The sequence below is a fragment of the Triturus cristatus genome, chromosome 8 (assembly GCF_964204655.1).
Source record: "Triturus cristatus chromosome 8, aTriCri1.1, whole genome shotgun sequence".
NCBI classification, from domain to species: domain Eukaryota; kingdom Metazoa; phylum Chordata; class Amphibia; order Caudata; family Salamandridae; genus Triturus; species Triturus cristatus.
Genome location: NC_140591.1, coordinates 47,431,214 through 47,455,530, shown reverse-complemented (window position 1 = coordinate 47,455,530; position 24,317 = coordinate 47,431,214). Strand labels below are relative to the sequence as shown.

At 45.7% G+C, this 24,317-nt stretch overlaps 1 protein-coding gene across 2 annotated transcripts in view; it reads right to left on the bottom strand.

Moving 5' to 3' along the window:
- The window catches only part of LOC146799990 (uncharacterized), a 190,837-nt gene that overhangs the window by 54,393 nt on the left and 112,127 nt on the right, over positions 1-24,317 (bottom strand). For both annotated transcript variants that reach the window (XM_085620926.1, XM_085620927.1), the window contains one exon: positions 8,252-8,344. In XM_085620926.1, coding sequence (XP_085477052.1) covers positions 8,252-8,344 — 93 coding nt within the window. The remainder of the gene's footprint in view (positions 1-8,251; positions 8,345-24,317) is intronic.

Genomic DNA, 24,317 nt, shown 5'->3' with positions numbered 1-24,317 from the left:
AGCATTTGGTGACTCCAACCTCGCTGAGATTACAAATCCTTATTGGGGCCTCGTTCACACAGTCCCAAGATTCGCGCCCAGCCCAGCCTGCTCCAAGGACAGTGTTTGCTACTGTTCAGTGCCCTCACAAACAAATTCCCAGAAACAAGGTCTGTCTGGAACCTCTTCACATGTGGGCATCCATCAGGGAAATTTAGTTGCCGAGGTAGCACCTTCATCTCATCGATGATCTTCCAGGGGGCCAACCCCGGTCAGCATACCCCTGATATTCTTGCAGGCTCACCCTTGGCCTCCTTACAACCCACGGCCACAACAAACAACCTGGAACATACTCTCATGGAACACAGCGGGACTTAAATATAAGCTGGAAGGTACAGACTGGGAAACTTTTATTGACACATTTGATATCTGTATGTTTCAGAAAACATGGTGTGTGGAGCCAGTATATAGGTCAGCATCCTTACTTGGCAGGGGTCGGCCTGAACTTGCGTTTCGAAAGCTCGTTAGCTCTCCGCATTATGAAGCTGGATATAGATTTGCAGGATGTTATGGGCTGTCTCTTGTCGGGGATGGGTCTTGCTATGTTTTCAACGTCTACAATAGGCCCAGTGGGGCAAACAGGCTATCCAATACTTGCTGGTCTTAGAAAAATCCCTAGAAACCCTTATATGCAATGACCGGGTAATTACCGCTGGTCACTTTAATGCCACTTTCGAACCCTATGGCCCGTGCCTCTTAAACTAACTGAAGTAAAAGATGCAGCTTGGGGTGCCCCTCTGCAAGACCTGGGCCCCGCCACAAGATGTTCTCCCATTGGTGCTCAACTGATGAGTTTAACTCTTCACTTTGGCCTTAGGGCCTGCAATGGCAGGTCCTTTTCGGATCGCAGTGGTGCCTATACGTTTAAGCGTGTGACACAAAAGAGTTGTATTGACTACATATCCCCCGCCTTTATCGATATGGTCATCCCTGATAGATATGGTGGTTGTTCAGCACCACAACAGTCACCATAACGCTCTCCATCTGTCTTTTAGCGAGCTAAAGCCCATTGTGCACCAGAGTGGTATCCTGAATCCTGGAGCCAAGCCAAATTTAGAGAATATACACAATTGAGTAATGCCTTACATCTCCCCACAGATTAAAGCACCCTCTATCCTTCCAGCTCAAAGATGTAGTGGCGGTGATTACAGCACTCCTGGTGCATAAAACACCTGGCTTGATTCGTTCTCTGGGGACCTCTTTAGATCAGAACCTCTGATCTGGGCCACATATCTCCAGCTCCTGTTCGTCTCTAATATTGCAAGTGGCCAGATCCCTAGCTTCTGGCTGACCGCAGAGATTGTCCTGATTCACACAAAAAGGTTCAAAGACGATCCGGGAAATGGCCTAATAGCCTTATTGACATGTCCAAGAAATTTCTATCATTTTTACTGGGACAACAGATTTGGCCAAGGACAACTCTGTTTTTTCAGAGCTCCTGCCAGGATTCAGAAATAGGGTCAGTACGGTGGATCAAATCCTCCACTTCTGTGCCCTACATGGAAAACGTTCAAGCTAGATAAGGGCCACCTGTATATAGTCTCTGTTGACCTGAAGACAGCCTTTGACTCCATTCCTGGGGCTAAGTTGTGGGAAGTGCTGGAATAGATGGTTGTCCCTTGTAACATTTTGTCCTTTCTCATTAGATTGCATGCACACAATACTGCTAGAATCAGACATGGCAACTGCGCCGAGCTCACAGACCCTTTCAAGATTGAAACCAATGTCCAGCAGGGTTGTGTACTGGCCCAACACTGTTTACCCATTATATTAATGATCTAGTACATACACTTGATTTCCCCGGAAATGATGCACCAAACTCAGCCCTCAAAATTGTAGATACTCCTCAAACAACATTTTTAGTTATTCTCTAAACGTTACAACCAAGAGCATCTTCAAAACCTCTTGAAGCAGGTCCACTAGGCATTGTTGGAGAAAAACTTCTCAACCCAGCTTCTGTTAAAACTGCTACACTAAGACTGCTCCTTCACAGTTTCCACCTCTTGGGCGGAGTGTGGGGGGGGAGGGGAGGGGGGGGGGGGGAGGGCAGATTTACTCAAGGTATTTTCTGGTCCAAAAGAAAAGCCATCCCAAACCTTTTAGTCTCTTTCTGGACCTCCGATTCTTGACAAATACATCAAAAAAGAGAAATTCAGGATGCTATCCCTCCATCAGATATATCTACACATAAAAAAAGACGAACAGTCATGCACAATAGATTTACAGGATATGCATTTCCACATTCCAATTTCTCTACATCACAGAAATAAGCTCAGTTTCGCAGTAGGGAGTGAATGTTAATAATAATTATGTTCTTCCATTCGGCCAAAAGTCAGCTCTTCGAACCTTCTCAAAATGCATGACAATGGTTGAAGCTCATTCAACGAAAAGAGGAATATTTCTATATCCTTAGCTAGACGACTGGTTAATAACAGCAGAATCTTTATGGAAGGCAAAGAAAGGCTTCATCACCACAACAAACTTACTGTCCAAACTATTCTCGCAGAAAAACTTCGACAAATCGATCTCAACACCAGTTCAGTGCCTTACCTTTCAAGGTTCAAAAATAGATACCCAAAAGGAAAAAGTGTTTCCTTCAGAGGAGAGAGTGTCATCAATACAGATGGAGTGTGCACACATGATCCAGCAAGTCAAATGATCTGTCAGTCAAATTGCATTTCTCACTAGGATCAATGGCATTGGCATATTCATAGCCCCAAATGTGAGACTCTTCATGAGGCCCCTGTAATATTGTCTGGAGGATCAATGGTCACAAATAAACAGAACATCTGGAAGATCAAATATATCTCATAGACAATGCACGACCATCGCTGACCTGGTGGACCAAACCTCACAATCCAACAGCAGGAGTTCCCTTTCTGAAGAAAATCTGTCACAGACTATAGTCACGGACGCTTCACTATTAGGATAGGGCACACATATGAACCACCTCTCAATTTAAGAACCCTGGTCTCAAAAAGAAGTCTTGCCACATAAACTTGTTAGAACTAAAAGCTCTGCATCTAACACTCAAAGCTTTTCTACCATATCTCACCTCTAAGGATCTGATGATTCAGACAGACAATACCAGTACAATGTATTACATCAACAAACATGGTGGAACAAAATCAATACAACTATCACTTCAGGCTAAAAAAATGTGGCACTGGGCACTAGCAAGAGGTTCGTCGCTCACAGCCTTCCACATACCAGGAATTCAAAACGTCGTTTTTACGAAGAAAACACAAGTGGGTTCTCAAAGAGAAAATAACACACGACATGTTTGAAGAATGGGGTACACCAACTTTAGACATTCGACACAGCAGAAAAAAAAATGCTGAGATTTCGCATCTAGGTACCAGATCCACACTCACTGGGCAATGCACTTTTGATCAATTGGTTGACTTCATTTGCCAAAGCCTTTCCACCACTTATCCTGCTGTTAATCAAGAAATGACAGAAATTGTACATCAAAATGATTCTAATTGCACCGGACTGGAATTGCACCAGACTGGCCAAGACAGTGGTGGTACACAGATCTTTCCCAACTATCTATAACACACCACAGAGATCTTCCACTCAGACTGGACCTACATCTAACTCTCCATCAACAAGATCATGTTATGCGCGCAAGAGGCAACGCGTTTTGTATGTGGTGTCAAAACAATAGACATAATCCTATTAATGTGCAAGAAAATGTTGTCTTTCCATATTTACTTCTCTTGGCCAAGTCAGGCCTACAATTTTCATCAATTAATGTCCCCTTCGCAGCGATTACTGCATACAGAAAATCTCCAACGTAGCCGTCCTTTTTTAAGATTCGGCTGGTTAAAGATTTTTTAGAAGTACTTAAAAAATATACTTCTCCTGTTAAAAGACCATCTCCTCCATTGGTGCTGAAATTAGTAATTTCGAAATTGATGGGTCCCCAATTTCGAGCCTATTCACAAATCAACCTTGCACCAACTGTCAGGAAAAACCTACTTTGTTAATATCCATTATCTCCGCAGATAAGGTTAATGAACTACAAGCTTTGTCATTTTTAGAACCAGTTAAATTTTTTCATCATAATAGAGTAGTACTACGTACACAACCTTTATTTTTACCAAAAGTAGTCTCAGATTTTTACATTATCAATCTATCACACTTCCTACCTTTTTTCTAACCGCTCTACAGTAGCTGAGAAAACCCTACATTCTCTACATATAAAAAGAGTGCTCTGCTTTTATTTAGACAAATCAAAAGATATATGAAAATCTACCCATCTCTTTGTAAGTTATGGCTCTTCAGGTAAGGTTTAGCTGCTTCGAAACAAACAATAGCCAATAGATAGTTTCATATATTTCTTTAGGTTATCAGATTGCCAATTATCCTTAACCAGGCAAGCCTAAGGCTTACTCTACAAGAGGTAAAGCAGCAACCACAGCATGGATCGGGCATGTCCCAATTCAAGATATCTGCAAAGCACCTACTTGGAGTTCTACACACACCTTTACAAGACAATATTATCTAGACAGAGACACTCAAGCTGAAGCAAGATTCTAACAGGAAACACTTCAAAAGCTCTTTAAATAATTATACAATACTTGGCTTACTCGATTTAGACCACATTGTTGGGATGCATCCTACATTGCAGAATTTTTTCAAACTATCACATATACCTGACAGCTGTGGCATTCTGTTATTCTAAGCTTGCTACTCTATTCAATGTTTACGACTATCAGTGAAGATTCTATGATGCAGAAGGGAATGTTACATTCCTGTAGTTGTCGTTCTACATTGGAAGTATCTTCATTGGAGTCATAAATGACCCACCTTCCTACCCAGCTATCAGAGCATATGAGTTTATAGTTGCAGTAATAAAGAACTGTCTCTCACAGGCAAACTGCCACTGCCAGGCACTGTGGGACAGGGTGCTTCTCAGGTTCTTAAAGGAACAGGCTTCATTTTAACATCTATCTTTATTAGCCTATCAGGCTGTATTTTCTCTTCATGCTTTTGATTCAGAAGGGTAGCTTTTGTCCATGACAAATGTTGCACACTCAAAAGATACTCACGGTCTTCAACTTTTTCTCCAGCATTCAGAAAGAAAATGGCACCTTTGGCAGACTAAACTGAGACTATGGAAAATTAATTTGAGGGAAGAACATTCTTCAGTTTCATTTTAATCAAAGTTAATAAATGTTAAAGAAGGTGTTCCACTATCCGCGCAGGCTGAAGGGAATTATTCAATGTTTATGACTTCCATGAAGATACCTACGTTGCAGAATTAGTACTACAGCTGTGTACCTTTTTTTTTTTTAGTTTTTTTATATGTGTGTTTAAATTTAATGTAATTATATTGTGCTTTATTTAGATGAATGACAATTTTTCGTTATTCAACTTTTTTGTTTTTGTGATTGTTTTATGTTACCTTAGATTTAATGCTTAGGCCATTCTTGTTATTTTTTTTTTATTTAAGATATTGTTTTATTTTAGATATTGGTTTTAGCAGTATTTTTGTCATCAATATTTGTGTGTTTACTGAATGGGGTTGCGATATTTATGTTTTTTTTTTTTTTTTCATATAACCCTGGGAGTAGGTTCTTAAACCAGTGCCCCACCAGTAAGCTCATAGGAAAGTTGCGTGGATATAGTACCGTAATCAGGGGCAGTGGAGGTGGCTGGTGAAACTCTGGCTCAATTTCAGCCTCTAGCTCTGACTGCGGTCATGCAGGAACTAAGACGCTGCAAGTCAGGGTCACCTGACGACCCCTGTCCACCTAAGCTTTGGAACACAATGGCTGACTTTGTGGCTCCCACTATACAGCACATCTGGAATATGTCCATCTCCTCCGGGGTGTTCCCGGAGATATGGAAACATGCCACCCTCCTCCCATTAAAGAAAAAGCCAAGCGGGGACCCCACGGACCTTAGTAATCTCCGTCCGATTTCTCTGCTGGCAGCGCCGGGCAAAATGCTTGAGAAAGTAATCCAGCGGCAGTTAAGTAAATTTACGGAGGATAACAGGATACTGCATGAGACGCAGTCAGGTTTTAGACCCGGTTTTAGTACCGAGACAGCACTGATTGAGGTGGCAGAGTCGGTAAGGTGGTCGATGGATTCGGGAGACTCAGCCATGCTGGTGCTCCTGGATCTATCGGCTGCTTTTGATACGGTTGACCACGCGAGGCTGTTAAGGCGACTGGCAGAGGTAGGTCTCCAGGACCAGGCTCTAGGATGGATACAGTCGTATCTGACTCAGAGAACCCAGAAGGTGGCTCTGGGGACCGTCTCTTCAACACCCAAGGTTCTCAGCTGTCGCGTCCCTCAGGGATCGGCACTGAGCCCATTACTATTTAATATCTACCTGGCTCCGCTCTTTACGCTGATTGCCAATTGGGGGGTCAAGGCAATTTCATATGCCGATGACACCCAACTGGTGTTTCCGTATTCGGAGGTGTCGGAGGCAGCCTTTTCGAGCTTCAAGGGCTATCTCCAAGACGTTGCGTGTTGGATGAACACCAACAAATTAAAACTTAATGCTAACAAGACGGAAGTGATTTTTTTGGGAAAAGGCTCCCCTCCACCCTCGGAGCTTTGGTGGCCGGCTGCGATGGGACCAGCCCCCTCGCCTAGTCAAACGGCAAAAAATCTGGGGGTGCGATGGGATGACAGTCTGTCCTTTGCCTCGCATATCCAGCAGGTAGTTGGGTGCTGCCTGTGCAAGTTGAGGAATCTACGGAAGATTCTGCGACTTTTACCAGAGGGCTGTCGAAAAACAGTAATCCATGCCACAGTGACATCAAGGCTGGATTACGCTAACGGCCTCTATCTGGGCTTGCCAAAGTACCTAACTCAGCGGTTGCAAATGGTCCAGAATGGGGCTACGAGACTGTTAATGCGTATTCCACTCAAACATTCAGTCTCTCCGTATCTTCTTTCACTTCACTGGTTGCCTATAGCCAGCAGGATCAAATTTAAGGCACTCACGCTGGCCTTTAGATCTCTGTATGGCACCTGCCCAAACTACCTGAGAGCTCGGCTGCCGAGATACACCCAGGCCCGCTCCCTTCGCTCTAACTGCCGCGTTCAGCTAGCAATTCCACGAACTAAAAGAGCTTGGCTGGGAGGAACAACCTTTTCGGCCAATGCGGCAGCGCTTTGGAACTCTCTGCCCCCAGCGCTTCAGCAGGCCCCCTCCGAATCTTGCTTTAGGCAAATGCTGAAGACTTGGCTCTTCACCCAACCGCGCTAAGCGCTCAAATTGGTCCCTGTGGCTATGTCTGCTTTCCTAGCGCCGGGACACCTCCTTGCGAGGTAGCTGTTCGCGCTTTAGAAAATTCCGTATTATTATTATTATTATTAGAAGTGTACATGTAATGTGGTGGCAGTGGTGTATTTTTTGTACTGTATATCTTGACCTAGTGCTGTAGCAGTACTGTAGTCGATTTGAAGCATTGCATGTATAGCACTATTCTACGTATGGAGCTTGGATTAGAGTAAGGGACAGAGGAGCATGCTGGATGGGAACTTTATTATCGGACACCAATGAAAGGGAAGGAGAGGGAGGTACGTAATATATTTCTCGAACAGTAACTTGGACGCTGTCAATCATTCCTGCTCATTCTCTATTTCTGAGGTAAACAACATGCTTGAGTGTGATATCAGTAGAGACAGGCCACCTTTTTTATTTTGAGAAATAATACAAAACAGCAGGCCACACACTAACGTGAATACTTTAAAGCATGGATCTGCTTGTTTATATCAAGTACACGTTAAAAAAATGCAAAGACCTTAACAATATTAGAAATTAATTTGTTGATGTTTGTGTAATAATTCAAATGTTTAGCTCCTATTTTTTTCCATATCTTAGTTTTTAATCAGAAACAGTTCAAGGTCATCATATTTGGTGTTGGTTTTCAAACATATGTCTTCAATAAAAGCTATTACTTTTTCTGATGGACATTACTAAAGAAAGGACCTCTGCAATGCACCGCAGAGATAACCTATTTGCATACCTCACCGGTTACCCTCCTTCATGCTCCTCCTCTGCACTCAACACCATAGCCAATCAACACAACTTACTAGGTTTTCCCTCATTCATCCATCTCTCCCTCTACCTCTGCTTGTCAACCAATGAGCTACAGACACTAGTCAAGTGTGATTTTTCTTCATTCTCTCTTTCCTGCACTTACACCTCCTCATCCAATAAACCATGTACACAACTCGCCTGCATTGGTTTGTTCATCCTCGATCTCCTGATGGAAATATGTTCTTTTGTCATCTGCAGAGCTCTGTGAAATGACAGAAGCAACTGGGTCACCTGAAAGAAAAACAGAACATTAAAAAGGTCCTCTGAAATCTCAGCAGTGCCCCGCCCAAGAAATGGATGGAACCTTCAATAATGATTGCTCTGGAATGTTGCCTGTCAGTGAATTTGGCAAAACAGTAGCATAAGACGTTTTCAAGAATTACTTCATTCTAATTCATCTTATTATTTTTCCTATGACGTTGTCATTTTCTTAACCAAAATGTGTGCATGACACAATAAAACACATCAAATTACTACATCTAATTAAAATGGTTATTATGGGAAAATACTTCTTTACAACAGCTTTCCTGACATATACGACTATAAAGATCCTCAAATACTTGGCCCACGAAACCAATATATCAGATGGTTTAAAGTTCCACATTTCAGAAAAAAAGACACTTGCCTGTGCTCTCTTAGCAAATGCCCCAAAGGTCTGGAACACATTGACAAGAGTTAAGACAAGTGATGGAGCAGGTAAAACAAAATTTTGTATACCTCCTCTATTTTGCATAAAATTAATTACTTAACCATATTGAATATTAACTCGTACTAACTACTGTGGAATGATAACGACTAATCAACTTTTGCACCTTGATAAACCTGAGATACACGTGGGACTAAAATGCTAATTGCATGGCAAAACAATTAAAATAATTAACTGGGGTACGCAAACTAACTTTAGAATGTGGCAAAATAGAGAATTGCATGATTCATGTCGCTTTTGTGATGGTTTGTGCTTTCAGCAATGCGGAAAGGTGAGTATTATTGCTTTAAATGTTGCTATAAGCTAGGAAATACTAATATACATTGGGATTAGTGTGGGTTTAAACATTCAAATCTTCATTTCTATATTCTAATTGCTGTTATGTTTGTTTTTACTTAAGTTGGCATTTGGGCCTACTAGGCCGCAGTACTTAAAATGGAGCTCCGAGGGTGCCTCCGTCATGTGAGTGCGATGTCTACTGCGCAGAATAGGATGGCTCTGGAGATCACCCAGTGACCTCAACCACGAACCAGTGTTCCTTGTCAAGGATAGGAACATGGAGAACTGCCAAACAATGAATGGTGTGAAGGATCGAGGGGACAATGACGGACCTGTACGAGGAGGCTTGCTTGTTGTTACTTTGGAACTTTTGCCTGTGAATTACCAAAAAGATATACAATTGAGCGCTGCCGTGCCAGGTCTCATGGGAAACATGCGAACATGAGAATACTCTAAGAACTTACAAACTGAATTGGATTAGCCAATCAGAACACTTTCTACCCCTAAATTGTTGCACATTGACCAAAGGTTAAGAAGGAAAAGGGTATAAAAAGCAGTGATCTGTCAGAGGGGGGTTGGTTCGTTGGGATGATTGTTTTGGCGTCGGGTCTGCGTTGAACTGACGGAGATTGCCAAGGTTTACCTGGGTTTCTTTGGATACGAGAGAGCGATTCAATCTGAAGGGTTTTGATTATTGCCGTGGGCTGAACAGTTTATCCTGGAAATTGGCACAGAGACTTGAATAATCCTCTGTGTGATCGGAGGGTCTCCAATTTACGAGATTTGGTAAACATAATGCCATGCAAACTTTTGCGGATGTTCTAAAGATTTATGTCTCCTTGAAATGAAACAAATTATGTAATAAACTGTAGATCTTAAATGCTAATGTAGAGCGAACTAAATTAGATAAACAACATTTGGATCAATAAGAATTGAGTTTGTGGTTCTTAATTAGGTACTGATGATTAATTAAATGTTTTAATTGTGTTTTAGCTGGTTCTAAATCACCATCAACCAGTCCAACTAATTGGTCCATAGACCAAGTGGTGGAGTGCCTTGATGTCAAAGTTAGGATTCTATAGGTGCAGATGTATATAATGTAAAGGAATTACTCCCGATAGGTAACAAGGTACCCCCACATGTCCAGCACTTTTTCTCCTGTGCACAGATTCGAGTGAGACGTATGAGTAATGGTGTTATAGGCCCCACCAATGAATGAGTGTATGAATAAGTTAGTGTGATGACGAGTCTGTGACATCAGGAGAATATGTAAATCTGCCCTTTTCCGCTGGATTACAAGAAAATGTTGTTAAGTTCCTCCTTGTCAAACGCCATTCATAACAAACTATTACATACATTTAACTCTTCGTATGTCATCAAATCACTGAAACCAGACATAAGAATCTCAAGATAACTCTTCCTTTTAGGAAGTGGGAGCACAACCCTTTGTCAGATGTTACAAAGTCCATAAATCAAACCTAAGATTGGGCGTCTCTTCTTTGGCCTTTATATTATACTCATTTAGGAGCCCTATTACACCTCCATACACATGGTGGTGTAGTGCAATGCGTACATTTGCCCTCACTTTCCAACATGCAGCAAATAAGTCCCCCCCCCACTAGCAATCACATGATGTATTCAAACTGTAAAACAAAGTGAAGAGGACTGCAACCGGGCAGTGGAACACCTGTATTTTATTACTACAATCCCTCCCTTGTGGGCATGTCAGATCAACCCCAGTGGGCGTGTGCTACAGTGCACTTTGGTCTTTGTAGTTTCCACCTGGTAATACCCCAGTGGGTGTTGCAAATGTCACTCTCAAGTCCTTTTTTCATATACACCATCTTATGGCTGCTACAAAGTGAGGATACTGTCAATGTTGCTTTACAAAGTCGCTCCAATGGAGACATCTGCTCCGATCAGCACCACGCAGTCAGGGCGCCACAGATCCGCTGTCGGGCCTTTTCGTAAAGCATCTCGTTTTCCTTTAAGGAAAACGGGCTGCTTTACAAAAAAAAAAAAGGATTGCTTTATTTAAAAGCAATCACAGACATGGTGCTTTGCTGATCTCAGCAGGCCACCATCCCTGTGTTTTTTGCGATTCCTGGGGGGGGTTGCAAATTGCGACCTATCTCATTAATATTCATGAGATAGGTCATTTGTGACCCACTAGGAATCGCAGAAAGTATACTATACACCTTCATACATGCCATTTTGCGATTTCCTAATTGCAAATCCTTGTGATTCGAAATTAGGAAATCACAAAATGGTATCTTCATACTGTTACACCTCGGGCTTCGTGTCTGACCTCTTGGCTGCTTGGGAACAATAAAGTTCAATACAAGAGGGCATGCTCTTTGCAGACGCTCCCTGCCTGTGGTGTATAGAGGCGGACTTTGTGTACACTCCCTCCTTAAATAGGGGCGTTGTCAAGAAGCCAGTGCTTGGCTTTCAGTTTCGTGGATCCCGTTTCCTGCCTGGTCGATTCCTTCTATAGTCCTGATTCCCCTCACAGGTGGTACGTGTTGTTTTCCCTGCCAAGGTCGAGTGCATTTGGTGAGTGTCGTCTCAGCGAGAGGATTGCTCCGCTTATAGCGTCACTCTTGTTTCGTTCCTGTATGTTGTGCGGTAAGCCTTGTTAATGCCGCTGAGATTCGGTTGTTTTAGGAAAGTTTTCCGCTACCTTTCTTGGATATAACTCCTTCCTTTTCCCTTTTCATTGGCCCCCCCCCCGAACCTAGGGGTAGGTTTAGTCGCCCTCCTTACTGCCGTCTTAGCTTCCCGGAGCAGTGCAGTTGCGGGTTAAGTAGCAACCCGAAGTAGCGTGTTTAGTTCGTGGGCAGTTCATTTGTTTTTGGACGCGCGGCGCGCATATTGGTAATGCAAGCGGCATACCGACATTTTATTTTTGAACCCGGCAACTTCTTACGCGCGGTGCGCGTAGTTAGTAGTGGTGTTACTTTGTAGTTCCGGGGTTGAGTTGCAGCTTTGTTAACGCACGGTGTGCGCGGCAAAGATATTTGCCCCCTTAGACCCTTGAGTGGTTAAGGTGTGAGCAGCCTGTTAAAACACGCGTGTGCTATTTTTTGTGTTTACTCTATGGATTGTAAGCTGCCTAAGTCCTTGTGGTTTGAGTACTTGTAGCAGGGTTCTCCTTTATCCTTTGCCCTGTATATCCCCTTTAAATAACTAGGAGAGGCATTGCTCAGTACCTGCCTACAGCCACCTTTTGTCTGAAAATACTTCCCTGCAGCCTTTAAGTCATTCCAAGCATCACGAGATGTCCAGCTGGTAAGAGAGAGGAAGAATTACTGAACACTAACTTATGTAACTACAGAGTAGTTTACGGAGTCCAGAAGATAGAATAGTTGTACTAACATCCCCTTTGTCTCCTTTTAGGTCTTTCCTTACGCCTGCCCTTGAAGAAGACCAGCTGGGGGACTTGAAGCGTGTTCCTCCCCGTTTTCAGTCCCCACATCTCTCTTTGCCTTTCTACTTTGAGGGTGTTGTTAATTCACTCTATTGTGGATAGGGTTAGAGAGTGTGGGAACCTTCTCGTCGCTCCCGTGGATCAGACGCTCACATCCTTCAAAGGTGGGTGTGTTCGGTAACACATACACCTGGCGCCTTATGGTATACTTGAGGCAAAGTCTTCTGCACGATAGTTACTGATCAAGCTTCAGCAAGCATTCACTGGGGTCCCTAGTAACTGGGAGCTACCATTGTGAAAGGAATTGCCTCCTAGCATCATATCCAAGAAATAAACCTGAACTGTCAACTTGGGACATCGATACCGGAGTGTATGGTTGGTGGGAGTGGGGGACTGGGCAGGAGGGCTAGTGTTGCGACAGCAATGGAGATGACGGGGGGCACTGGCGCAGGGGAGCGCGCCTTGATACCTCAGTGACCTGCCCTTCAGCAGGGGCACTTACAGGGTGAGACTAAGGGGACCTAATTGGGAAAGCAGGGCTCACCACCTGGGAGGGCATTTATTTGGGTGACCCTTGCAGGATTTGTGCCGGCGGGGGTGTAAAGTCTTTGGTAGTTGTTTGGCAGAAGAACATGAGTAGCATTGCCTACTGGAGGAAGAGGGGGTATCGTTGCACCCATCGCACCTCCTCATTTCAAAGCATGTCTGCCTCTGCAGCGCCCCACTTGAGTACAGCTCTTGTCCAGGCCTCTAGGGGGGCCTGCTGGCACGCGCCAGTGAATGGTGATGGCTCGCTTGGGTAACAGAAGGGCAAGGACCACGAAGCCTGTTTGCGCTTTAAGCTGCTTCCTGTGCCTAAATACGCTTAGCCGAACAGGCTTCCCAGGAATCGGTGTCCGGGAGTCCTGTGGCATCTCACATTGTAGCATGAAAGGTGTGCCAAAATTGCTGCAGAGTTGGACAATCCCAGAACATGTGCAATCGCTCCACGTTAGTAGCGCGACAGCAAGGGCAAGCAAATTACGACTTCGGGAAGTGTTGATGAAGCCTTGCCAGTTAGACCCGATGTAGTATGTAGTACTGTATGTTCTTGAAGCGGGAGTTCCGGGAAACTTTCTTTGGAAACTCGAGAGCTCGCTCCCATTCTTTGTCATGAAGCGGCCTCCCACATTCGTCCTCCGATTTGCAGCGGAGTTGGTCGAGAGGGACGTGTGCCAGTTCTCTTATGGCCTTATACAATCAGGTGATGAGATGGTGCCACTGACCCATAATTAACACAGCGTAGAGCACTGTGTGAGTGATGGGCTCACCTCCAGACAGATCCCAGAGACAACGGCAGGCATGTATGATCTGTCAATGGAGGAAGAATTGTCCCAGTAGGAGCCCACTCTCCTCAGCCAGCTGAGCGAAGGGGAGAAGCTGGGCTACAGAAAATAGGGCCTTCACTTCGAAATGCCAAGGGTCGGTCTAGGTTCGTAATTCTCGAGCTGTGTAGTAGCTTCCCCCCTCGGTCAGGCCAACTAGTGGCAGCAGTGGGTTGTATAATGGAGTACCTCGAGAGAGACGGTGGATCTGGAGCATGCATACTACCTCTATGGCTAGTTGTGGGCAGGTCGGGCTCCTGGCAAAAGTAAGCGGCAAATCGCCTGCAGCGGCAGAGGTCCAGATTCTGAGCAGGGCTCCCTAAGATAGCGTCCCGCTGACCAACGAGACAGCCACTGGAGCTGTGCTGCCAGAGAGCATGCCTCAAATGATGGGGCCCGAGGCCCCCCATACAAGGGAACAGAGCAGGGTGTCTAGTTTGTTACAGAAGGAGCGGGAAGGGATGACTGGAAGATTCGAAAAATAATATAGGAGGTGAGGGAGAATGACTATCGTCGCCAAGGTGGCTAAGTGAAGGGTCTTCAAAAGGTCAACCTGGGAGCATATTCTGGCCAGAACCCGGCGATGGTTGACCTTGTACAAGTCTTGGGGCGTATGATACAGGCCAACACCCAGATAGCCAGGCACCTACCCATGCCAGGCGAGTTGAGAGCCACCAATGCACACATCTCAAGGAAGAAAGTCTGGGTCGAAAGGGTAGACGGTGGATTTTGCCCAGTTGTCCCGCAGTCCAGCTGCGGCAGCAAAATTCGACAGCGTAACTCAAACGAGTTCTATTTCGGCCGAGACATCTCGCATGAAGAAGAGCAGGTCACATTATGGGTCTCTCCGGCTATGGGGATACCCCAGTCCTTCCCCTACTTCCAAAGGCACGCAGGCAGGGGCTCCATAGCCAGTGCAAGGAGTAGGGGGGAGCGAGGGCATCCCTGGCGCTTTCCACGGCCCACTGGGAAGGGATCCGAGATGTAGCGGCCTAAACAGATTTGGGAGGAGGGATTTAAATATAGTAGCTTCATGTACGCTAAAGGTTTGGGTCCCACTCCCACCCGGCGTAACACAGTAAAGAGGTAAGTCCAAGACAGGGTGTTGAATGCCTTCTCCAAGTCGAGGACGAGACAAGCGGCACGAGGAAATCGGCGTAATGGACAGAGATTCAGTGTCCTGCCGGATCAACCAAGTCAAGAGGGTGCCAGGTCTGTTGACCTCTCTATGTCCCCTGGCAGCATGAACCCTGAAGTTGGAGTGCTGCAAGTCTTCGAGAAGCGCTGCGTAGGCAGTCTTTACCTCTGCCAGCCCGGTCACGGAAGCCAGAGTGGCGCCGGCCGCCTTACTGAGGGTGGCCAGGTTGTGCTCCGCCTTTTGCAAGACTCTCGCTAGCATTCAACGGGCTCCCTCTGTCTGATGCAAGCGCCTCTAGTCACGACCTTGAAGGCGTCCCATTCCAGTGTCCTGGTGGACACAGTGTTGTGATTTTCGGAAAAATAATGTCGGAAGTGGATTTCCTGCTCCTGACGGAAGACCTGGTCCTCGAGACAATCTCGTGGTAGCCTCCAAGTGGGAATGGGGTCAAGGGGAGCCTGCACCTAAGGGATAGCAGATGCGCTTCGTGGTCAGAAAGGACCTGGCCCCTAAATAATCTGCATGCTGGGCTAGGGAGACTACTTTGGGGAGCAGAGGAAGCGGTCAAGACGCACATAGAGGTCATACAGACTAGAGTGAAATGAGTATAATTTTGTTGTGAGGTGCCGGAATCATCCGCTAGGGGCCAGTGGTGTACCCAAGCACATAAGTGCTCCATTTGCGCGTAGGGTGGAGGACGGGAGTGGGACCTATCTAAAGAAAGGTACACAATTGTAGTCACCCCCTAGTATCCATGGAGTCTCAGTATAGTGGGCCAGCGTGCTGGACAGGGATTCCCAGAATATCCCCTGGTCTGTATTGGGGGGGTAGATAATACCTAGGGGTACAGGTTGGCCATCTAAGTATCCCTCAAGGAGTGCGTACCGACCCTCCATGTCGATTACCCTACGTGGTTCCTGGAAAGGGACCCTGGGACGGATCGATAAGGATGAGGAGGGGGTGGATGAGGAGGGGGTGGATGAGGAGGTGGTGGATGAGGAGGTGGTGGATGAGGAGGTAGTGGAGGATTAGGTGGATGAGGAGTATGAGGTGGTGGATGAGGAGGATTAGGTGGATGAGGAGGATGAGGTGGTACAAAAGATGCCCCTCAATCACTGCGCAGTCAGTCCAGCTCCCCAGTGGTGAGATGCGCTGTCTGTGCCTGTTGGCATTTGATGTAAGAGTATACCGTGCAGCGCTTGTGAGCAAAGTGTATGCCGCAAGTGTTAAGAGTGAGGAGGTGGATCTCAGCGAAAGGAGAATGTCAAGATGCTATGGGTGTGTGGATAACCCACCCGAAGCAATTCCCTCTTGAAGTCGCGCCAGATCCCAGGATCTGGTGCTGCCCACCCACTGTTTTGTTGGGGATGAAATGAGGAAAGGGACAACGAGGTAGGGTAGCAACTGGGGAGGGGAGTATTCCCAAAACCAGGGACCTACCGCAACTGAAGGTACGTCCGAACGGATCATGATACTACTACTCTCATATACTGTGGGGAGCAAGAAAGCATATGCCCAGAGCAGGCGATGGGAGCTGTCCTTAAAGAGAACCTCAGTTTTAAAAAAAGGCCGGTAGACGCAGGAAACAGAATAGCAATGTCGAATTGGTACTTAAGCTGAGGCAAAAGTGGAGCAGCTAGGGACAGTTAGATAAGAGTGTCCGCAGTCTGGGGGGTCAATATAGGAGGCGTTGGCGAGTCGGCCCGCGAGGTGCCCGACCCGCTGGGATCTTCCTCAGATGTGAAAATGTGGGGTGTCCCCTCTCATCATCCGTGGCCACCGGGGTGGGCCTCAAGTCCGCCGCTGCCTGCAGGGCACGCCTCCAGTCTGTGAAGATTTGTTCCAGGTTGGGAGAGCTAGCCATGGAGTCCCGTGGCAGGGACCTCTTGCCTGTCTGGGTAGTTTTCTTACGACGTCGCATGCCCCGTGACCCTTGGGCGTGCAGGGAGCAATCCGTATCTGGCAGCCCAGAGTCAGTCCAGTCCCATGCTTCAGGGGTCGGTGAAGAAGAATGTAGTCCCCTCGGAGATAATCTTGAGGCGGGCTGGAAACAAAACAAGTATTGTATTCCCCGCAGGCAGAGACGACACCAAACCTCTAGAAAGGAGGATATCTGGCGCCGAGTGTAGTCACTTGGAGAGGCCCACTTTGCCTGGCGGCCCAAAGCACTGCGTTCCTATCTTCGAAGTGAAGGAGTTTTGCCAGCAGCGGACAAGTGGGGGAAGCCGGAGGTGGGCGCTGAGCCGGGACACGGTGAGCCCTTTTGAGGGAGAAAAAGGAGGTGATTTCTGAGGCAGGCATAAATGACTTGAACCAGGTTTCTAGGTAAGCCATAGAGTAGGTCCCTTCAATCCCCTCTGGGAGTCCCAGAATTCAAATGTTGCTTTTCAGGGAGCGGCTCTCCAAGTCATCCGACCTGCAAGTCGCAAATCGACACCTGGTGATCCTTCATCAGCAGTTGCAGGGCAGAGAGGGCTTTCTCTCTATCCACAACCCTGTCAGTGAGTTTGCGGTGGTCATCCCGGAGAAAGTTGAGGTCAGTGGCCAAACCTCCAAATATGTCCTCCATAGTGATCCTGGAGTGTTCTATGGCTGCCAGCACTTTATCCAGCTTGTGGTAAGGGCTGGCACGTTTTCCTCCTCCCCCTGCAGGACACCAGGTGCCAGAGAGGGCTGCCGGACAGGAGCCGGCATCTGAGATCTGGCGGTCGAGGGTAGTACACCCATGGTGTGGGGCGATCCTACCTCCTTGCGCCGGGCGAGGAGGCCCTGGAGACACCCTCGGCAGGACAACCGCCGGTGTGTCCCCAAACCAAAGCTTGTCAGTGAGACAAATATGATAAGTCGTCCTATGTGTCCAGGGTACTAGTGGTAGCTCAGTTCCAGTTAGACCGCGGGAAGCACTCGCTGTTGCTCGCCCCTCCAGGACCGGCATATGCACCAGGAGGGGCCCCTCTAAAGAGCAAGCAGGGGGCACCACCCTGCAGCCCCAGTCGCTGGCAGATGGGTTCCGAAAGGAGAGAGACTGGAGTGCAGGGCTACGGACCCCCGAGCCGCCCCCGCCTTCCAGCTAAAGCGTTGGTCAGGGGATCAAGAGCCGTGCAAGGCCACTACCTGTGACTCCACAGGGGCCACCCTCTAGTGAGGATCAGACTAGGCTGGGAAGGGTCCGACAGAAAGGCAGCAGCAAATCAGGCACAATGACTTATGGCCACTAAACAGCCACTCACCACCAGACCTCGATTATGGCACTGAAACAGAGGCCAGGTGTCAGGAAGGGGCAATTCCCGGGGTGGGGTGGGCAGCTGTTACCTCCCTTCCCCTGCTGCACTCAGGGCCAGGGGATCGGGGAGCCGAGGAGTAACAGGTATTTTTTTATTTTTTAAACATATTTAATTGTTTTTAAGCATAGAAAAATACGGCTTAAGGCATTTCAAAGGCAAAGTATTTAATCATGTACAATAATACCTTAGCGAATGTATGGCCTCGGTGATTACATATACAGAGTGTTCAAGCCAATTAAGCACCCCCCTCCCACTTCTTAACATCTGTTAACTTTCAAGAACTAAAGACTCACAACAAGTATCATATCACCAGTACAGGTCTCCCAAGACTCGGAGTAGAGCATCCTTGTATGATTACACCTGGTTTGTTTATGTGCCATATTCTTATGGGATATCTGAGGGGTCTGTCTCTTAGTATGCTTATATTATTAGTGTTTAGTCAGGCCACTGTTAGTTGTTTAGTGCAATGAAGGTTCAGCAGACACAAACTGTTCCATTAGCGAACCCCATTGCAATGATATCGGATCTTTCTTTAAACCCCTATTTTCTTTTCTGCGTATCGCCAAACCTTCAGCCCTCCCCCATCTCAATGCTTCATTATGCCATGTTAACACTGCCAGTGGTTGTGTGGATTTCCATCTCATAGTGATTGATAGTTTTGCCAATATAAGTAGCAAATTAGCAAACCCATACTGCATCCCTTGAGACTTGCGCTTTTTACAAAGTCCTAATATACCAAATTCTGCAGTGGGTTTTCCTATTCCTGGTGTCACCTCGTTAGGAGTTTGGAAGACTGTCTCCCAGAAGCGTGCCAACTTTGCGCATGCCCATATCAGGTGTAGTAGCCCCGCTGCCTGTGTGTGGCATCTGGGACAGACATTCACCGTGTCCGGGAACATTTTACTCAGTCTATGTGGAGTTAAGTATGCCCTGTGTAACAGCATAAATTGGATCAGCTTAAATTTAGGGTTAAGTGATACTTTCTTGGGGTATTCTAATAATTTCTCCCACTCCTTATCTGTTATCACTTGTCCCAAGCCGACCATTTTTCCCTGAGCTCTCGGAGTGAGGCTGCTGCCTGCATTTGAATGTATAGCCATCTAGTTAAATGTCCCCCATTCCCCATAAGGTATGTCATGTATACAAGGTCATGTGTTTGGGTCTCCGTGCGATCTGGTGACCAGATACCTCTCATATATTTACGTATTTTAACGTGGAGCAAATGGAGCGAGTTCAGCAGTCCTTGTGCTCTGACAAACGTGTTATGATGCATAAGCATTTTGTCTGCATGCAACATCCCTACTGTAGTCACTCCCCTCCTCAGTCCATTTTCTCAATTGCTTCGAGGAAAGTATCCCAGTCGGTGTAAGGATCCCTATCAGAGGGATGTTAGGCGCATATGGGCTCAGTCCTTTGGTGTAGTGGAACGTCACCTTTAAGAGCGGGGATGCAGTTCCATGGGGTCTGCTTTTGGGCAATAACAATGTATGCAGCGCTCCTTTCTCCCATGCTGTTGGTGACATGCCCATTTCTTGCGAGTGACAACCGGCTATCCAGTAGGTCAGCCATTGCAGCTGACTAGCCTAACAGTATGCCTGGAAGTCAGGGACTCCCAAAGCCTCCCTTGTCTGTACCGAGCTGTAGTTTCGAGAGCCCTATTCGTCTACCCCAAATTAACTCAAGTAGTAGCGTGTTAAGTGTTTTGAATATATGTGACGGAATTATTACCGGTAGATTCGTGAAAAAATAAATCAGTCTATGGAGCACAACCATTTTAGATATTGAGATCTGAGCGTTTTAATGGCTCGGTTCAAATTACCTTCTAACAACTCCTGTGGTTGTCTATATATTTGTATACCCAAATATTTCAAATTAACAGGTGCAATAGTAAATGACCAGTGTACGAAGTTAACCGATTCAGCATATGCATTGTCCTTAAAATAATAGGCTTTAGATTTGGATTCATTTATAGCCAGGCCAGACAGTGTTTGACATTGCCGAAACACCGCAGAAAGGGGGTCGTTGGGGCCTTGGAGATTGTTAAAATGAAGAATGATGTCATCTGTGTAAGCAGAGAGAATATGGGTAGCGGTCCCCATCTTGATACCCCTATCTCCCGCCACTGTTCATATCTTAATGGCGAGTGGCTCTAACGCCAACACAAACAGTAGGGGCGATAATGGGCATCCTTGCCTAGTGCCTCTGGCTACTGGATAAGGCCTAGAGATAGGAGCATCTGTCTGGTCCGGGCCGTGCAGTCTGTATATAGTAGTCGGACCCATTTTATATATTCCAGAGGAATGCCAAATAGAGAGAGGGCTCGTAGCATATAATCTCAATGAAGGGTATCAAATGCCTGTCGCAGGTCCAGCGAAACACAGCCTGCTATAGTAATATCAGTAGGTATCAAGGTTATTATCTGGTGTAAGAGCTTGATATTTAGGGAAGTGCTTTGACCCGGAACAAAGCCGTATTGGTCGATGTGGATCAATCGGGGTAAATACTGTTGTAATCTGCGGGCCAATATTTTACTAAGAATTTTATAATCTGTATTCAGTAAAGAAAGGGGTCGGTATCCTGTCATATTTGTTGGTTCTCCCGGCTTTTGTAGAGATGATACCAAAGCTTGTCTTGTAGTGAGGGATAGAAAGCCTGTTTCCAATGCTGTGTGGTTCAAGATGGGGGGGCCAGTTGTGACGAAAAGGTCTCGTAAAATTCCACAGGTAGGCCATCAAGACCTGTGGCTTTGTTGCATAGGAGGTCTTTCATTGCTGCACGGATTTCGACTTTTGTTATAGGTGCTGCTAATTCCTCAATCTGTGTGTTTGTAAGTTGGGGAAATTCTAAGTCGTTGAGGAAATCTCTTAGCTCCTCTACTGGTAGTTCCGCAGTAGCTGCATATAACGTTTCATAATATTTCTGGAATGCCGTGTTGATGTCAAATTGCGAAGTTACGTTGGTTCCCTCGAGTGTAGTAATTTCATGTACAGGGATAAAATTGGGTGTGTCTCGTATAATTCTCGCTAGTAATGCACCTGCTTTATCTGCCTTTGCTTGTTGTTTTTGAGTGTATGTGCAGTGGTCAATTGTCCTCAACTGCTTGAGTACCTCCGCATGTTTTATAGGCGCTTCTTGCAATGCTTCCTTATTCACATCATCTAATGCTGCCACAGTTTCAAGCCCACCCAGTCGGTCTTCTAAGTCATGTAACTCTGTATCTACCACAGCACAAACCCCTACTTTGGTACTAATGGCCACTCCACGGATGACATTCTTGAACGCCTCCCATTCCACCTGTCGTGTACTGGCAGTGTTTGCATTTTCTGAAAAGTAATTTGATATGGCAGTGGATAGGGTAGTACGAAATACAGGGTCCTCCAGGGCAACTTGTTGCATTCTCCATGTCAGAACCGGAGTGGTGATCTTGCCCCAAACTAGTATCAATTCCAAAGGGTTATGGTCTGAGAGTGTTTTCCCAAGATATGTTGCAAAGGAAATATTTCCTAGTAGAGCCATAGAGCAGAATACTCTGTCAATGCATGTATGCAGCATGTGTGTTTGGGAGCATTATGAATATTCACGGCTGGTTGGTTTATGCACCCACAAGGCATCTCCAAGCGCCCACCCAACTGCCACACTCGCCAGCGCTTCAGCTTGTTTCCTACTGGTAGCTCCGCGCTAATGGAGGATGGGAGCAATCAATATCTATATTCAGAAATGTGTCAAAATCTCCCCCTATCACCCAGGGGTGATCCTGCCAGCCCGATAACACTATATTTAATGACCTCTCATTTATTCCTATTCAGTGCAGTCAATTTGTTGAGATTCAGGGGTAATCAGTCCAGAGGTACAAATAACTCCTCATCATTGTTGATCCCATGAGGGGTCTTTGATCATAGTCTGATTATGTATCTGGATTCTGTTTGGCGCCGGTACTTGATTCAATCGCCTTCTCTTTCATTGCTTTATATGGCGTGGATTCCAAAGAAACGCATCGCTCTCCAGTCACTGTTTTGACTATTTTGACACATCATCATCATCAAATTGACTGCACTGAATATGAATAAATGAGAACTGCTGTAATAGAAAGTATCATAAAGGGCACTAATCCCTATGACACAGGAATCAAATGATGCAGGAACAATGGATGTGACAATATCCAAAAAATAAAACGATTTGGATTAACATATTAAAATTAGAACGAGACACTAAGGTCGAATAAATGAAAGACTTATTTGAATTGGTACAAACCATAGAATAAACTAATAGAGCAATTTTGAATCCATAATGAATTGTAAAAAATACAGACTTGTGAAATATAATCACTGTCACCTGAAATTCTTAGAAAAAAACCTTGTAACATTGTAATAAGTGAACTACGTTTCCCACAATGCCACATTATAGGCAAACTGTGTTTGGTATAAATAGTGAAAGAGAAGAAATACTCACTAACCGTGACAAAAGCCTCGCAAGAGCTGAAACGCGTTGGTGTGAGCCAGTACTGCTGAAAATAAAAGCTTAAGACTGAATCTGGAGTGCGTTGCATCTTTGTTAGCGAAAATATGTATATATATATATCACATAGTGTATGGCAAGTGAGGGGATGAGGCTAGTAACTTGATTTCTTGGTAGAATTGACTGTATAGCCAAAATGAGACCCTCTACTAGTATAATGCAAGGAAAGGTTCATGGGACATCTGCCTATTTTCTCTGTTTTCTGTGACGGGTGGGTATAGCATTATGGTGGGGTCCAGGCAAAATATTCCTGGTGCAACCAAAAATAACTCAGTATGCAACTGTGGCATCCAACGTGGGACCACAAGGCTTACTAGGGGCAATTACTGGTGGGTAAAACCCTGAAAAAAAACCTCACAGTATACATGCCTAGCCATCCAGCTGATACTGAAAAAATCCCCTCCCTCGGATAGGAAAACAGATCTCAATTACTCAGAAGAGTTACATAAGCCTAGCTGTTAAAAAGAAGTCCATGATTAATCTTGAAGTGAAGAAGTTTCCCAAGTACAGGAGGAGACATTATACTAGTACTTTCTGAGAGTCTGAAATACAGAACAGAAACATTTTACTCATGGGTAGCCTCTGAGGCAGTGGAAAGTAACTTATGACGTTTCAGTAGATACCAGCAAATCGTGCCTGCATCACAACAAATTCGAAACCAACAACAAGAGATATGTTTAATATATCATTTACACACTCTGTAGTTTAATCAGGAATTGTAAAGGCGCCTGTTAAAATGAGAATATTAATGCTACAGTGACTAACATGATCTGTGTTAAGAGAGTACACATCCCTTCCAAATTGGGACTTGTGTGATGTACCTTAAACTAGAACAATGATGTGTGAATTAAAAAGGCATACATCTACAGCTTAAACAACAAATGTACTTTGTGAATAACAAAAGATATGTAACAAGAAATGTGGTTGTTACATAAGCTGCTCCCAGCCAACGATTAACACAAATCAATTACAGCAGTAATGGAAAAATGTCCAGTAAATGAGACACGTTAAGCTTCATCCACAACAAAATCCTCGCCAACTCCAAGCAACTCTTCAGTGTCATTCAGGAATTCATCAACCCACGCAGCGAGGCTACAGACATCACCCCATCCCAAGACATCTGCGACAAGCTTGGAACCTACTCCCACCTCAAGATCAAAAACCTCAACAACAACTTCGTCGAATATCCACCAGATGCCACAGCCGGCCCCCCACCCCCCAGGGACACTAGCCAGTCCACTATGTCCAACTGGACACCGATCACGGCCGAAGACACCGCCTCGACCATGAAAAGCATCCACTCGGGGGGGCCCCCACCGACCCCAACCCTCCTCACATCTACCACAAAGCCGCTGCCGCCATCGCACCCGAACTACAACGCACCATCAACACCACCTTAAAAACAGGCACCTTCCCAGATGACTGGAAGCGCGCAGAAGTCAGACCCCTGCTCAAGAAGCCCACAGCTGACGCCACCCTTCCTCTTCG